Genomic DNA, 18119 nt, shown 5'->3' with positions numbered 1-18119 from the left:
CCAATATTTATTTTAGAGTTAATTGCATATTAGTGGCAAAGTTAATACTTGGTTAGTGGGTGGAGGTTACAATGCCAAGAATGAATGCCATGATAAATGCCATTAATCCTTCATCTCGTATATATATTTCCAGGTGAGCAGCAGATTTTAATATATGAGAGAAGAACATATACGTGATATACACGAAATACTTTCCACCTTGAAACTCTGCTCTCCTTCGTTATAGCCACCTGTGTTCATCCCACGTTCTCGTTCGCCGGGTCCAAGTTTGTGTGCTCAAACGGCGGATCGTAGCACGTTTTATCCTGAGAAGCTTAGGCCGCAACGTTCCAGCACCTCGGAAAGCGGCAAATAAGGTTTTAAGGATAGTGACAACACGACTCGTGCTTACAACTACCCTAAAGTCCGTTATACACCGTCCCTATATTATAGGTTTATCTAACCTTTGTTGTAGGTTTAAATTCCTGGAATTTTTCCTTGTATTTCTTTTGTTGTAATCCTTCGTGGATTATTATTTCTTGTAATATTCGTTTAGTGGATTTTTCTATTTCGTCCATTTTCTTGGGTATTTCGAGAATTGTTTCCCAACAAATATTACATTACACATGTATCATGTTTAATACTCCTAAACTTTAATATACATAAAAACTAAACTCTAGGTACATCATTTCTATTTATATTTACGCTGTAATAGGTTCGTAATGTCCTTCTATACGTTCATAAAAACATAACTTAATGATATAAACATTATACTAAAGTAAATGTGTTTGTGATTTAAAAGATCACAATTCTCAATTAAAGTTTTTCTAATGATATGTTTTTAAACATTAATATTATTTGTGTGCAAAAAGAAAGGGATAAATTAAATTTAAGACGAAAGAACTTATTAAGAATAAAATAAGGATGCCATTTGTGCATGTTGTGCACCTGTCCACGATATAACTATTAGCTACGCGCACCTGTCCACGATATAACTATTAGGTACGCAAATTATATCGTGGACCGTGGTCTACAGTGCATTGTGGACCGCGCATCAAAACGATGTCGTTTTGATTAATGAAAACATATAGATGAATTCGTGCCACTCACTTTCAGTTCATATACACTGCAGTTACATTTCAACACAACTACACTTACATTTTGATATAACTACAGTTTCATTCGATAATATAAAAACACAAATGTGAAACTGTTATTCAGTATCTTTTCATATACACTGCAGTTACATTTCAACACAACTACAGTTACATTTCGATATAACTACAGTTTCATTCGATAATATAAAACACAAATGTGAAACTGTTATTCAGTATCTGTCCATATACACTGCAGTTACATTTCAACACAACTACAGTTACATTTCGATATAACTACAGTTTCATTCGATAATATAAAACACAAATGTGAAACTGTTATTCAGTATCTGTCCATATACACTGCAGTTACATTTCAACACAACTACAGTTACATTTCGATATAACTACAGTTTCATTCGATAATATAAAACACAAATGTGAAACTGTTATTCAGTATCTTTTCATATACACTGCAGTTACATTTCAACACAACTACAGTTACATTTTGATATAACTACAGTTTCATTCGATAATATCAAAACAAATATAAGGCAGTATTTTTTGGAATGAACTGTAGTGTCAATTACGGGGCTCCGTCTTCCACTTAATAAAACGACGTCGTTTTGGGACCGCGGTCCACAATGCATTGTGGGTCGCGGTCCACAATATAAGAACTGTATTAGGTATGCCGTCAAGTCACTGACCTATTTGAATTCAATCTAGCCCCATTGCCAATTTGCCATTCATTATTTACCTTCATCTTGCTTTTCAAAAGCTTAGTGTGTAAGCGTATGAACTGACTACTGTACAAGGGAAGAAAAATAGTAACAGGTTACAACTAAACTAGTCTACAAGAACGTAAATAAAATTAATAAACTAACAAAGATAATATTAGTCACATATAGGTTTAACACACCCCCACAAGATTGAGATCTGTCGGAGACTCTAATCTTGGACCAAAACTAAAGAAAGAGGTAATGACTAAGTGCCTTGGTAAGAAGATCAACTAGTTGAGCAGTATAGGGAATATAATATTAATGTACAACCAGCGTACCATTAGCAACCAAATCCCGAACAAAGAAATAGTCCAATGCCCAAATGTTTCATGCGTAAGTGGAAGACTGGACTTTTACAAACATATGTGGTGCTTAAATTGTCACAGAATATTACCTGATGATTAACCAAACTTAACTTGAGTTCTTGTAATAGACTCTTAACCCAGAGAACCTCCGCAACTGCATTCGCCAAGACCCGGTATTCAGCTTCTGTCGACGAAGGAGAAATGGACTTCTGAAGTGTGGACTTTCAAGAAATAGATTACCACCCAGGTATACCAAGTACGCGGTAGTAGAGTGGCCGATAGTGGTGCAACCTCCCCAATCAGATTCAATATACACGCGCAGTGACAACGGTTTTCTACTTCCACTGTTACTCCTTACTCAAATATTTTATGTAGACATTTTTCTTAGAACTCACGAGATGAAGATATATAAACTTATTATTGATTGTCACATCATGGAGTAAAAGTGAGTAAAAACTGAGAGTATATTAATGAATTAAGTCTTTTATCTCAAAAAAAATTGAGAGTACATTTAATACAACTTATACATAATAGTATAATATGCTCACCTAAACGCAAATGAAAACATAAGACAAGAAGGACAATTTTGTGAAATGATAAGCTAATAGAACTACCCATGTGTTAGCTACAGAGTCTCTTTCTTCGTGAGGGGTAGGAATTTGTTTAACCACCCCTTCTTTTCTTTGAAATGTGTTGGCTACTGGTCTTTGTTAAATGAATTTGTTCGTTACTTTAAAAAAAAAAAAATATATATATATATATATATATATATAAAGAAGAAGATATCAAGGGCAATTTTGTCTCAATGTAATGGAAGGTACAAAACAGACAAACGCAAAGTAAAAAATTTGGTGTGCTGTCCCAAATTCAGTTAGAAGATAGGTTAATATAAAATTAAAAAAAAAATGAAAACCTCGAGAAGTAGTAATTAGTTTGGTTGTCAGCATCTCAACTAATCAAATCCCTGGAGGTGACTTGGTTCGCTGCTCGCCACATAATTTGATTTCTTCACTTCTCCACACTTGAAGAATTGGTGTCAATACCAAACCGCACCGGTTGAGCAATCAATCGAGAGAGCCCAGCCATGGATGCGCTGAAAGCTTCCACCTTTCAGCCATTTCACTTCGCCGTGAACTCCACAACCCTCCCACCCATTCAATTTCACAAACCCAATTCCCCTTTTCCCTCAAAGCCCCTCCCCTTCTCTCCTCTCCGGACAACTCACTCCAAGGCCGCAAGATTCAAGCTTTTCACTGCCATTTCCCCGGACGTCTGGGCAGAGGCGGAAACGGAGGGCGCGTCCCGGGAAGAGAAATTCGATTGGTATGCGCAGTGGTACCCGGTGATGCCCTTGTGCGATCTTGACAAGAGGAGGCCGCATGGGAAGAGGATTCTTGGGATTGATGTGGTGGTGTGGTGGGATAGGAATGAAGGGGAGTGGAAAGTTATGGATGATGCTTGCCCTCATCGGCTGGCTCCTTTGTCTGAAGGGAGGATTGATCAGTGGGGCAGGTTGCAGTGTGTGTATCATGGCTGGTGTTTCAGTGGCTCTGGTGATTGTAAGTTCATCCCTCAAGCCCCCAGAGATGGCCCTCCGGTGAACAAATCTTCCCTTTGCCTACCATACTTTTTCTTTTGAGTTAATACCCAATTTAGTCATAAAATTTAGTCATAAATGTCTTAATTAGGTCCTCGACCTCTATGGTTTTACTCAATTGAATCTTCAGCTATTAAAATCAAGGATTAAATTAAGAAAAATCATTTCAGGTGGAGACTAAATGCGGGTAAAACCACTTGAAAAGTAATTTGAGTAAAATTACAAAAGTCGAGGACCAAATTGGGTATTAATAAATGTGAAATTACCAAGCTATCTTAATAGAGAACTTAATTGGGTAAAGCTATCTCAGTCAAGGACCTAATTAAGCACAAAAAGACGTTTAAGACTAAATCTAGAAAAACTCGCTATAGTCTCAAACTACGAAGGTGTTTGGTGAATTGTTGTTAGCAGATAGTTGTTAGCTGATTGGGTTAGTGAGTTTGACTAGTTGATAACATTAGCTGATTGTAGAAAGATGATTTGTAAATTAGTTGATAGTTGATTACATGCAAAATGACTTTCAAAAATCTTATAAAAAAATTGCTTTGAGCAGCTTTTTGAATTTTAGCATTTTGGAGCAATAAGCCGTTACAAAAAACTAATTAATTAAACAATTGTATTGGTTTTTTAACTAAGTAAAACAGCTAATAATGGTCAAAAAAGCCAAAATTAGTTGATAAGCTAACTATGTTATCAAACAAGGCTTAAATTGGGAATTAACTCCTTTCTCTTTCAAATTGCATTACCACTAGCCTATAGTTGTTTAAAGCATTAGAGAATACTAATGTTTCTTGATGTGAGTTTGAAGTAACATTTTGCCAACATGTATGTGCAGATTCATACATCCAAAAGGGCATGTGTAGCTGTTTACCCAAGTTGCGTCCAAAATGACATTCTTTGGTTTTGGCCAAACTCAGACCCTTTGTATAAAGACATATTTATGAAGAAAAAGCCAGTTTATATCCCTGAACTTGATGATCCTTCATTTACTAAATCAATGATAGCTAGAGATATACCATATGGGTAAGCAGATACAGATGTGTTAATTATCTTCCCCAGGAGTTCTTACACAACCCACCTCCCATATCTCTATTTTTTTTTAGCTGATGGCAGATAAAGTAATTTTAAGGGAAAATTGTATCTTTTGTCCTTTAGTTATATCCGTGGTATAGACTTGGTCCTGAGTTATATGCATGAACATCTTTAACCCCTAAGTTATGCCCTAAGTGACAGTTGTAGTCTCTCGAGGACTATTTCTTCTACCAATATGTCACTTAATAAAGTGGCAGATTTGGTCCTTCGGGAGCTAAACTCGCCACTTTGCGCATAGTTTAGGAGTTAAAGATGGTCACGCATATAACTCAAGGACTATGAAGGATCAAAAATGCAATTTTCCCTAATTTATATATATATATATATATATATATATATATATATATATATATATCCCATCTGCCTTGTATCTTCAAGGTGAATTATGACATTAAAAACTCTTCATTTAGCTGATGGTAGAGCAAAAGAGAAAGTTGACTGTAAGCAGAAGGAAAATGTGAAAAACAAAAATTGAAACCAAACTAAATCACTGTGGAAGAAATTCTACAAAGAATGGTCTTCAATTTCTTCAGTTTTGCTTGGATATGGTTAAGCTAGAATGCTGAAGTTCATGCCACCAAATTACCAAAGTTGCTTAAATTCTTTTTCAGTTTCATTGGAAGCTAAAGGAATATCTTTCAGGTATGAAGTTCTGATTGAAAACCTTATGGACCCTGCGCATGTTCATTATGCACATCATGGCATAATGAGAATTCCACCAACACCAGAAAGATAAGACACTTATACATATACTCCTATGCAGTATCCTCTTCATTGCCTATATATGAGCTTACGTGGCTGACAGCCATATTTCTGCACTTTAAAGGCCGACAGAGAAGGAGGCAAGCCACTTGAAATTAGTCTTATGCAACTAGATGTAAATGGATTCACGGGAAAGCAGCTTTTTGGGGGTAACATTTTCGCCGCACCTTGTGTGTACTATGGGTATTACACTCCTGGGCCAAGTACAACCAGCCAATCTACTTCGTCACCGAAGGCTACAGAGGTATATACTTTTATTATTTGTAAGTTACTAGACAACTTCGTGATGAGTGATAACTGATGACAATATGCAATGATTTCTTTAATTCATTATTGATTTTATTCTCTAGTTTTTGTTTATTTTTTTACCACTTAAAATTTATATATCCAATCGTGCAGGAAAAACCCTCAAATGCAAAAGTGAAACGAGCTTTTTTAGTTTTCTATTGTGTCCCTGTTAGCCCGGGTAACAGCAGACTAATATTTGCCTCACCAAGAAACTTTGCTGTCTGGATTGACAAAGTAGTGCCACGCTGGATGTTTCATATAGGGCAGAACCTAATTTTGGACTCAGATTTATATCTTCTTCATGTGGAGGTAAGCCTTTTGATGTCTTTGCTATTATTTTTCACGTAAAAATGTCCTATTTACTTTTGTTGGTCTATTTATAAGTCTCGAAAACATAACCTCGTGTTCTCAACCTTACCAAGGATTGATGATGCTAAGATTTTGTAGTGCAAAGGTTTCAATAGTGCGTGTAGACAAATGCATTTTGATTTTGTGTTATCATCTGATGCTCTGACTAATCAACATATCCCCCCTCCCTCGTTTCTAAGGAACATAAGCTGAAGGAAATCGGCCCTTATAATTGGCATAAATCTTGTTTTGTGCCAACAAAGGCAGATACACTTGTGGTTGCTTTCCGAAGGTGGTTAAATAAGTATGCAGGCGGACAAGTTGATTGGAGAGGAAAGTTTAGTGGAGCCCTCCCACAAACGCCTCCTAGAGAACAGTTGATGGACCGGTAAGCCCACAGCTCCAAACGATATCCTTCCTTTCTTCATTTTCTTTACTCTCATCTTATCGATCTGAAATATTAAAATGGTACAAAATAACTCCTTTCGTCTCTTGCTCATTGATGTTTATTGTTTCTAAATGTTATGGAATATTTATTTAATATATGGAAGCTCTATAGATTAGGCAGTCTTAGTGATTTAGGTAGGTAGCATATGGAAACGTGTTTCTTATTCGTAGTCTTCTAGCACCTTCGTTATTTAGTTATTTCGTTGTTTTGGGCTATTAGTTATTTGTGTAACAGGTTGGGCATGATTAGTATCTATGCTCCAACTTGAGGAGAGTGTTATGGAATATTTATTTAATATATGGAAGCTCTATAAATTAGGCAGTTTTAGGAATTTAGGTAGGTAGCATATGGAAACGTGTTTCCTATTCGTAGTTTTCTAGCACCTATTTATTGGGCTTTGTATTCTCTTTTCTATATGACAGTATAAGAGCATATTCAGAAACTCTCTCTTTACTTTTGTAACACTAAACAAGTGATCTTGTTTCTAAAAGAAAATGCTAGTATAAAACGATAATTAACGTGAAGGAAAACCACACAAATGATTATTGCTGGAATCGTTTTGTCAGGTACTGGAGCCATACAGTGAAATGCTCGAGCTGCAACGCAGCATATAAAAGTTTGAGCGTGCTTGAGGTCGCGTTGCAAGTAATTTCCATTGCTTCGATTGGAATCGTAGCTGCAGCTAAACGGGGTTTGATGTCGGTCGCCACAAGAAATACTTTGATCGCCATGGCGGTGCTGTGCTTTCTGGCTTCGAGGTGGTTATCTCACTTCACTTACAAAACTTTTCGCTTCCATGACTACGATCATGCTTTTCGTTGAAACTCGGTGCATTCTTGATCTTGAACTGATCATGGGGAGTTTGTGTGGTGCAACATGTAATCAAACTCTATGGTATAATGCATTTGTTGTTAACATGTATTAAAGGTTTTCTTGATAATTCTTGTTTTGATTTGCATTAAGGCATGACTTCAATGAGAATTTAGAGGCATTATATTGAAGAGAAATTATGGCTTGCAAGTTGCAATGCTTCCCAAAGTGTGATATAAATTATATGAGATAAAGCCATGGTGAAGGGTGTAATTAAATGATAAGTTAATGGTATTGATAAGTTTCAGTTCGAGCCAAAGCATATTTCTATGAAGAAGGCATAAGGACAACCTCAATAGTAATTTCTATGATGCTAAGTTCTGTGAGGTGGATGCTGCCAGGGACGGAGCTACATGTATTGTGAAGGGGGCCGTGGCCCCCCCCCCCCCAACCCAATAGATTTTACTATTATAATACATGGTTTTTTTTTAAGTTATTATAATACATGTTTTGGCCCCCCTCCTTAAAACATTTGTCCATTTCTTACCTCGAGCCTCCCAATAATTCAGCAAATTCTTATTTATATTATTATATATTTGTGGTATTGGGTCCCTTATGTGGCATTTATTATATTCAAATGCCGTTTGGGAGACAACAATGTATGAGGAATGCCACACTTTTTTACAACTTTCCACTCTCATTCTCTTTTTTCAAGACCCACTTGTATTTTTTTTCAGATTTTTTTGAAAGTCGTAGTTTTTTTTTTTTTCAAATTAAAGACCCACTTGTATCTTCAACTCTCAATTTTATTAATTTCATTTGGCAGTAGGCTGCAAGCAGAAAATGAGGAGAAACACCATTTTTCTTCTTTCTTTCGCTCGGCAAGAACAAAGAAAACCATCTTCCTTTTGCTTCATTCTCCTTTTTTTTGTCAGACTTCATTTTTTCCTTGCTTCATTCTCCATTTGTTTGTCAGAGCTCATTTTTTCCTTGCTCCGCCGTGGATTTGTTAAGTTCGTGGGTGCTGTCTTCATAAAATATTTTGAAGGTCAATTTGTATTTATTACAAGCATTTTTTGGGTATTCATATACTTTTTTTTGGAGAAGGGTATTCATATACTATTCTCGTACAATTTGTATTTATTTGTTAGTGTATGTATATTGAAAAGCATATTGCAAAAAAATTTAGTATATATTCAATTAATATTTTTGTATTATAATTATGTATTTTGATATATATTAAATGAATATTAATATATTTAATTGTTCACTCTTAAATGAATTTGGCCCCCCTCCCTCTAATCTTGGCTCCGTCCCTGGATGCTGCCATATCTTTTGAGCACCGTAAAAGAAATCAAGCTACCACTGAGAGCACGAAAACTTGTCACAAGGGCAAAGAACAAAGATACTAATTGAATATAGCAAGGGCAATTTTGTCTGAATGTAATGGAAGGTACAAGACAGACAAACGCAAAGTACAAATTTTGGTGTATTGACCCAAATTCAGTTAGAAGATAGATTTATATAAGAGCATCTACACTAGAGGATCATGAGAAGTTATTGGAATAGTGTAAAAACAAAAGGGTTGGTTTAAACTGATGTGGTGGTGGGTTATTTGAAAAAATGAACTTTGCAAAATTGGAGATTATGTAAGAAAGTGGGGGTGCTCTTCTCACTCTTGCCAGCTGGTTTTATTTCTGTTTTTTTTTTTCTTTTGATTTCATTTTTGTTTTGCTTTCATTTCTGTTTTTTTTTTTTTTTTTCAGGTCCTTCATCTACTTTTTTTTTCATTTAATTTGTTTGTTTTTGATTGTTTTATTATTTTCGTTTCAATTTTCTCTATAAAATACCAAATTTAATATTTTTAACTTTTGAATGATTTAATTATAATTAAAATTTAAAATGATTAAAATAAAAAAGCAACAACGAAAATTAATTTAAATGTTTGTAATTATCATTTTAATTAAATGTAGGAATGTTTATTTTAATTAATTTTTATAATTATAAATTTATAATTCAAATAAATAAAGAAATAATTAAAATATAAGATAGAAAATGGTGGTGACGGTAAGAATGTTACTGGATAATATTGATAGGTAAAGTACAATAGTTGAGTACAATAGTGTTTGTGTGTCAGAAAATCAGAGACCCTATCTCCATTACAAGGTTCATTCTTTATACTAAAGGTGCAACGGCTCTTCTTCTGGTGAGTGTAACGGACTCGGGTAATAATGGTGGGAGGAGTAATGATGGGGGAGCTGCTGAGTAATTCCCCTTTTCAATGTATCGAAGTAATGCAATGTTATGTGGTTGTTTGACTTCCTCATGACAACTTGCTTTGCCTCTAGTGGTTTCAGGTTAGGTGCTTGCCCAATTATTCTGTCACCAGCCCCCCTTACTCCAAGTTAAGAGCGTAGCAGAGTCAACTAGGGAGTAATGATAGTGCAAATTTGCCATTTATCGAGTATCATATGCTCAGGCGTAGAAAAGCGAGACGAATAAGGTTTTTTTTTTTAATATAAAAATTATTTATTTTTTGAAGCCCTACCCAGCCGTGGCCGAGGAACGACCTCGACCCAGTTTTTTTTTCGCTTTGTGTGCGAGCTCACTTCGACAAGTCGTAGGCTCGGTCAAAGGTCAACTCTTCCGTTAGGTAGCTAGCGATCGGATCCCATGCCGGCCTTAAGGGAATGTGGTGTGGTGTTTTCGAAACAAAGCCTCAAGCTTGACCCAGAAAACACCCTACCGTCAGGTAGCTAGCGAGATCAGATCTCGTGCTGACCCTAAGGAAATAGGGTGTAGTGTTTTCGTAACCAAGCCTTAAGCTTGACCCAAAAAACACCCTCCCGTCAGGTAGCTAGCGAGATCAGATCCCGTTCTGGCCCTACGGGAAATTTTTTTTATTTCTTTATTATTATTATTAATTTTTTTTAACAAAATTGATCAGGGCGGACCATGACCAATAGGTACATTGATAATCGTTGATCAAGGCGGACCATGACCAATAGGTGCATTGATAATCGTTGATTAGGGCGGACCATGACCAATAAGTACATTGATAATTGTTGATCCGGGCGGACCTCCATGACCAATAAGTGCATTCATAATTGTTGGATTCTCTCTCGCATCCCCTTACCCTCCTGCGCGTATGTTGCACCGCTTGAGGCAACGGACGCCACTTGAGGAGGCGGACGCACTTGATGAGGCAGACGCCACTTGATAAGGCGGACGCCGGTTGAGGAGGCGGACGCACTTGATGAGGCAAACGCCACTTGAGGAGGCGGACGCATTTGAGGAGGCGAACACCACTTGAGGAGGCAGCAAATTATATCGTGGACCGCGCATCAAAACGACGTCGTTTTGATTAATGAAAACAGACAGATGAAACGACCTTCGTTCCGCGCCATTCACTTTCAGTTCATATAAACTACAGTTACATTTCAACACAACTACAGTTACAATTCAACACAACTGCAGCTACATTTCGATATAACTATAGTTCCATTCAATAATATAAAAACACAAATGTGAAACTGTTATTCAGTATCAGTTCATATACACTACAGCTACATTTCAACACAACTACAGTTACATTTCGATATAACTACAGTTTCATTCGATAATATAAAACACAAATGTGAAACTGTTATTTAGTATCAGTTCATATACACTGCAGTTACATTTCAACACAACTACAGTTACATTTCGATATAACTACAGTTTCATTCGATAATATAAAACACAAATGTGAAACTGTTATTTAGTATCAGTTCATATAGACTGCAGTTACATTTCAACACAACTGCAGTTACATTTCGATATAACTACAGTTTCATTCGATAATATAAAACACAAATGTGAAACTGTTATTTAGTATCAGTTCATATACACTGCAGTTACATTTCAACACAACTACAGTTACATTTCGATATAACTACAGTTTCATTCGATAATATAAAAACAAATGTAAGGTAGTATATTTTGAGATGAACTGTAGTATTAGTGATCACAGTCACGATATAACGACTGCGCGGACGTGCTTGATGAGGTTGACGCCACTTGAGGAGGCGGAGGTAGACGCACTTGATTAGGCAGACGCGCTTGATGAGGTTAACGCCACTTGAGGAGGCGACGGATGACACACTTGAGGAGGCGGACTCCACTTGAGGAGGCAACGGCGAATGCACTTGAGGAGGTGGACGTGCCGCCATGGAAGGCACCGAGGTGGTCTACTGCGCCGCCTCAAGATCCCCTTCGCGACCATTGTTGCCGTTACAGTACAGTTAACGGGATCCATGGGAGCAGCTCCCCCCTGATCGAACCATCTCCAGTGATAAGTTGATTTTTGTAATGTGTGAAGTGTTGCCTGAGATTTGATCTCAACTCTCAACAAGAGCGCCAATAACGGCAAAAATGTTACCGGATAATATTGATAGGTAAAGTACAATAGTGTTTGTGTGTCAGAAAACCAGAGACCCTCCATCTCCATTACAGGGTTTATTCTTTATACTAAAGATGCAACGGCTCTTCTTCTGGTGAGTATAACGGACTCGGGTAATAATTGTGGGAGGAGTAATGATGGGGAGCTGCTGAGTAATTCCCCTCTTCAATGTGTCAGAGTAATGCACTTTTATGTGGTTGTTTGACTTCCTCGTGACAGCTTGCTTTGCCTCTAGTGGTTCCGGGTCGGGTACTTGCCCAATTATCTTGTTAGGTGGGTCCACAAAAAAACTGAGAAAAAACCTGCGTCATTTTTCGACGACCGGCGACGATTTGTCGTCTCCGATCGTCATCTCCAACGACTGGTCGCCTTCTTCACGGAGAAGACGTCCAGATCTGGTCGCCATCTCCGTGAAGAAAGCGACCATTTCTAGTTGCTTTCTCCGTGAAGAAGGCGACCATTTCTGGTCGCTTTCTTCGTGGGAGAAGGCGACCGGAGTTCTAGTCGCCTTCTTCACGGAGAAGGCGACCAGTCGTTGGAGATGGCGACCGGCGACGATTCATCGCCGGTCGCCTAAAAGTGACACAAGTTTGCTGGAAAATCTAAATGACCGGTAATAATAGGTCAATTACTGGTTTGTGGGCTTCATTGTATCAATTTGACATGTTTGAGAGTTTAATTGCACGTTATTATTAGTATTATCATTATTAATTAATTAATTAATTTATTTATTTATTTATTTATTATTATTTTTATTATTATTAAAACCTAACAAAGTTCGGTTCGGTTTGATTTTTAACCGAACCGTTCAGTTTACAATAATCTCGAACCGTTCGATTTTGTATTACTAGTTCGGTTCGGCTCGGATCGATTCGGTTTGGTTCGATTCGGTTTATCCGAACCGAAATGCCCACCCATACTGCTGAGTAATTCCGCTCCTCAATGTGTCGGAGTAATGCACTTTTATGTGGTTGTTTGACTTTTTCGTGACAACTTGCTTTGCCTCTAGTGGTTCCGGGTCGGTTGCTTGCCCAATTATCTTGTCAGGTGGGTCTACAAAAAACTGAGAAAAAACTTTAAACTAATATGGTGAAGAGTTTTTATGATTAAGTGAGATAGTGGAGGATGAGGTGAATGTTGGAGCCCATAAAAAAATGAAAAATTATGAGAAAAACCCTAACCGATAAGCATGCTCTAAAATTTAAAAAAAAAAATGAAAACCTTCAAGAAGTAGTAATTAGTTTGGTTGGCAGCATCTCAACTAATCAAATCCCTGGGGTGACTTAGAGCATTCCTATCTGTGATTATTGGTGGAGTTTATGTCAGAGATCAGCCATGTGGCATAGCAAAAGAAAGGAGAGAGAGGAAGAGGGAAGCTTCTGCAAATGAAAGGTTATTGCTACGGTAAAAGCTGATTAACTATTCTACTACCATCAGCGGTTGTGCGCGTTCAGCTCAGCTCATGCGTGCACTGCAAGCGTTTTTTTATTTTTATTTAGATATCAGATTTGTTTGTTTTTTTTTTTATCTTCTTCCATTTTTTCTTTCCTAATTGCACTTATAAAAACTCCTCAATTACCGTGAAATAACTTCGTTGATAAGGATGCTTTTAGTTCGCTGCTCGCCGCATAATGATTACTTGACTTCTCTACAGTCTACAGTAAGAATTGGTGTCAATGCCAAAGTAAAACAAAAAGAGCACCAGTTGAGCAATCAATCAAGAATGCCCAGCCATGGATGCGCTGAAAGCTTCCACCTTTCAGCCATTTCACTTCGCTGTGAACTCCACCACCCTCCCACCCATTCAATTTCACAAACCCATTTCTCCTTTTCCCTCAAAACCTCTCCCCTTCTCTCCTCTCAGGACAACTCGCTCCAAGACCGCAAGATTCACTGCCATTTCCCCAGATGTCTCAGCGGAGCCGGAAAAGGAGGGCGCTTCCCGGGAAGAGAAATTCGACTGGTATGCGCAGTGGTACCCGGTGATGCCCTTGTGCGATCTTGACAAGAGGAGGCCACAGGGGAAGAGAATTCTAGGGATTGATGTGGTGGTGTGGTGGGATAGGAATGAAGGGGAGTGGAAAGTTATGGATGATGCTTGCCCTCATCGCCTGGCTCCTTTGTCTGAAGGGAGGATTGATCAGTGGGGCAGGTTGCAGTGTGTGTATCATGGCTGGTGTTTCAGTGGCTCTGGTGATTGTAAGTTCATCCCTCAAGCCCCCAGAGATGGCCCCCCGGTGAACAAATCTTCCCTTTGGCTACCATACTTTTTCTTTTGAGTTAATACCCAATTTAGTCATAAATGTCTTAATTAGGTCCTAGACTTGATGGTTTTACCCAATTGAATCTTCAGCTATTAGAATCAAGGATTAAATCGAGAAAAATCATTTCAGGTGGAGACTAAATGCGGGTAAAACCACTGTAGTTGAAGACTAATTTGAGTAAAATTACAAAACTCGATGACTAAATTAGGTATTAATAAATGTGAAATTACCAAGTTGTCTTAATAGAAAACTTAATTGGGTAAAACTATCCCAGTCAAGGACCTAATTAAGCACAAAAAGACGTTTAAGACTAAATCGAGTAGTTGATAATATTAGCTGATTGTAGAAAGATAGATTTGTAAATTAGTTGATAGCTGATTATATGCAAAATGACTTTAAAAAATCTTATATTCTCAAAAAAAATCTTATAAAAAAAACTGCTTTGAGTAGCTTTTTGAATTTTAGCATTTCGGAGCAATAAGCTGTTACAAAAAACTAATTAATTAAACACTTATATTGGTTGTTTAACTAAGTCAAACAGCTAATAATGGTCAAACAAGCCAAAATTAATTGATAAGTTAACTATGTTATCAAACCGGGCTTAAATTGGGTATTAACTCCTTTTTCTTTCAAATTGCATTACCACTAGTCTATAGTTGTTTAAAGCATTTAGAGAATACTAATGTTTCTTGATGTGAGTAGAAGTAACATTTTGCCAACATGTATGTGCAGATTCATACATCCAAAAGGGCATGTGTAGCTGTTTACCCAAGTTGCGTCCAAAATGACATTCTTTGGTTTTGGCCAAACTCAGACCCTTTGTATAAAGACATATTTATGAAGAAAAAGCCAGTTTATATCCCTGAACTTGATGATCCTTCATTTACTAAATCAATAATAGTTAGAGATATACCATATGGGTAAGCAGATACAGATGTGTTAATTATCTTCCCCAGGAGTTCTTACACAACTCACCTCCCATATCTCTATTCTTTTAGCTGATGGCAAATAAAATACCTTTAAGGGAAAATTGTATTTTTTGTCCTTCAATTATACCCGTGGTATAAACTTGGTCTTGAGTTATATGATTGAACATCTTTAACCCCTAACTTATGCCCTAAGTGGCGGTTTTAGTCCCTCGGGGACTGTTTCTTCTACCAATATGTCACTTAATAAACTGGCAGATTTGGTCCTTCGGGAGCTAAACTCGCCACTTTGCGCATAATTTAGGAGTTAAAGATGGTCACGCATAGAACTCAAGGACTATGAATGATCAAAAATGCAATTTTCCCTAATATATATATATATATATATATATATATATATATATATATATATATATATATATATATATATATATATATATATATATCCCATGTGCCTTGTATCTTCAAGGTGAATTATGACATTAAAAACTCTTCATTTAGATGATGGTAGAGCAAAAGAGAAAGTTGACTGTAAGCAGAAGGAAAATGTGAAAAACAAAAATAGAAACAAAACTAAATCACTATGGAAGAAATTCTACAAAGAATGTTCTTCAATTTCTTCAGTTTTGCTTGGATGTGATTAAGCTAGAATGCTGAAGTTCATGCCACCAAATTACCAAAGTTGCTTAAATTCTTTTTCAGTTTTCATTGGAAGCTAAAGGAATATCTTTCAGGTATGAAGTTCTGATTGAAAACCTTATGGACCCTGCGCATGTTCATTATGCACATCATGGCATAATGAGAATTCCACCAACCCCAGAAAGATAAGACACTTATACATATACTCCTATGCAGTAGTATCGTGTTCCTTGTCTATATATGAGCTTACATGGCTGACAGCCATATTTCTGCACTTTAAAGGCCGACAGAGAAGGAGGCAAGCCACTCGAAATGAGTCTTGTGCAACTAGACGTAAATGGATTCATGGGAAAGCAGTTTTTTGGGTGTAACAATTTTGCTGCACCTTGTGTATACTATGGAATCCTTCCTTGGGCAATTTCAAGCAGCCAATCTACTTCGTCACCAAAGGCTACAGAGGTACATACTTTTATTATTTGTAAGTTACTAAACAACTTCTTGATGAGTGATAACTGATGACAATATGCAATGATTTCTTTAATTCATTATTGATTTTATTCTCTAGTTTTTATTTCTTTTTTTACCACTTAAAATTTATATATCCAATCATGCAGGAAAAGCCCTCAAATGCAAAAGTGAAACGAGCTTTTTTAGTTTTCTATTGCATCCCTGTTAGCCCGGGTAACAGCAGATTAATATTTGCCGTACCAAGAAACTTTGCTGTCTGGATTGACAGAGTAGTGCCACGCTGGATGTTTCATATAGATGTGAACCTAATTTTGGACTCAGATTTATATCTTCTTCATGTGGAGGTAAGCCTTTTGATGTCTTTGCTATTATTTTTCACGTAAAAATGTCCTATTTACTTTTGTTGGTCTATTTATAAGTCTCGAAAACATAACCTCGTGTTCTCAACCTTACCAAGGATTGATGATGCTAAGATTTTGTAGTGCAAAGGTTTCAATAGAGCATGTAGACAAATGCATTTTGATTTTGTGTTATCATCTGATGCTCTGACTAATCAACATATCCCCCCTCCCTCGTTTCTAAGGAACATAAGCTGAAGGAAATCGGCCCTTATAATTGGCATAAATCTTGTTTTGTGCCAACAAAGGCAGATACACTTGTGGTTGCTTTCCGAAGGTGGTTAAATAAGTATGCAGGCGGACAAGTTGATTGGAGAGGAAAGTTTAGTGGAGCCCTCCCGCAAACGCCTCCTAGAGAACAGTTGATGGACCGGTAAGCCCACAGCTCCAAACGATATCCTTCCTTTCTTCATTTTCTTTACTCTCATCTTATTGATCTGAAATCTTAAAATGGTACAAAATTACTTCTTTCGTGTCTTGCTCATTGATGTTTATTGTTTCTAAATGTTATGGAATATTTATTTAATATATGGAAGATCTATAGATTAGGTAGTCTTAGTGAGTTAGGTAGGTAGCATATGGAAATGTGTTTCCTATTCGTAGTCTTCTAGCACCTATTTATAGGGCTTTGTATTCTCTTTTCTATATGACAGTATAAGAGCATATTAAGAAACTCTCTCTTTACTTTCGTAACACTAAACAAGTGATCTTGTTTCTAAAAGAAAATGCTAGTATAAAACGATAATTAACGTGAAGGAAAACAACACAAATGATGATGGCGGGAATCGTTTTGTCAGGTACTGGAGCCATACAGTGAAATGCTCGAGCTGCAACGCAGCATATAAAAGTTTGAGCGTGCTTGAGGTCGCGTTGCAGGTAATTTCCATTGCTTCGATTGGAATCGTTGCTGCAGCTAAACAGGGTTTGATGTCGGTCGCCACAAGAAATACTTTGATTGCCATGGCGGTGCTGTGCTTTCTGGCTTCGAGGTGGTTATCTCACTTCACTTACAAAACTTTCCGCTTCCATGACTACGATCATGCTTTTCGTTGAAGCTCGGTGCATTCTTGATCTTGAACTGATCATGGGGAGTTTGTGTGGTGCAACATGTAATCAAACTCTATGTATAATGCATTTGTTGTTAACATGTATTAAAGGTTTTCTTGATAATTCTTGTTTTGATTTGCATTAAGGCATGCATTCAATAAGAATTTAGAGACATTATATTGAAGGGTAATTATGGCTTGCAAGTTGCAATGCTTCTCAAAGTTTGATATAAACTATATGAGATAAAGCCATGGTGAAGGGTGTAATTAAATGATAAGTTAATGGTATTGATAAGTTTCAGTTCGAGACAAAGCATATTTCTAGTAAGAAGGCATAAGAAGATTATAATGGACTGGTTAAATTTATTACAAAATGAATCTTATGGTTAATTTACTGAATGAGAAGTCTCACTTAATCGGACAAAATTAGAATAT

The 18119-nt window shown here is 36.9% G+C and overlaps 2 protein-coding genes across 2 annotated transcripts; both read left to right on the top strand.

Annotated features, from left to right (window-relative positions):
* Positions 1-3156: 3156 nt before the first annotated feature.
* On the top strand, positions 3157-7699 carry LOC116003592 (protochlorophyllide-dependent translocon component 52, chloroplastic-like). Its single transcript, XM_031243490.1, has 7 exons — positions 3157-3754; positions 4590-4777; positions 5489-5578; positions 5666-5852; positions 6008-6205; positions 6445-6632; positions 7259-7699. The coding sequence occupies exons 1-7, from the start codon at positions 3242-3244 to the stop codon at positions 7512-7514; spliced, it is 1620 nt and encodes a 539-aa protein (XP_031099350.1). The 5' UTR covers positions 3157-3241; the 3' UTR covers positions 7515-7699.
* A 5926-nt stretch (positions 7700-13625) lies between these two features.
* On the top strand, positions 13626-17875 carry LOC116003593 (protochlorophyllide-dependent translocon component 52, chloroplastic-like). Its single transcript, XM_031243491.1, has 7 exons — positions 13626-14180; positions 14940-15127; positions 15868-15957; positions 16048-16231; positions 16387-16584; positions 16824-17011; positions 17436-17875. Exons 1-7 carry the CDS (start codon positions 13677-13679, stop codon positions 17689-17691), a joined length of 1608 nt encoding a protein of 535 aa, XP_031099351.1. The 5' UTR covers positions 13626-13676; the 3' UTR covers positions 17692-17875.
* Positions 17876-18119: the final 244 nt, after the last annotated feature.

The sequence above is a fragment of the Ipomoea triloba genome, chromosome 14 (assembly GCF_003576645.1).
Source record: "Ipomoea triloba cultivar NCNSP0323 chromosome 14, ASM357664v1".
In the NCBI taxonomy this organism is placed as follows: domain Eukaryota; kingdom Viridiplantae; phylum Streptophyta; class Magnoliopsida; order Solanales; family Convolvulaceae; genus Ipomoea; species Ipomoea triloba.
The sequence above is the reverse complement of the archived record's forward strand: the minus strand, read 5'-3'. Positions and strand labels throughout refer to the sequence as shown.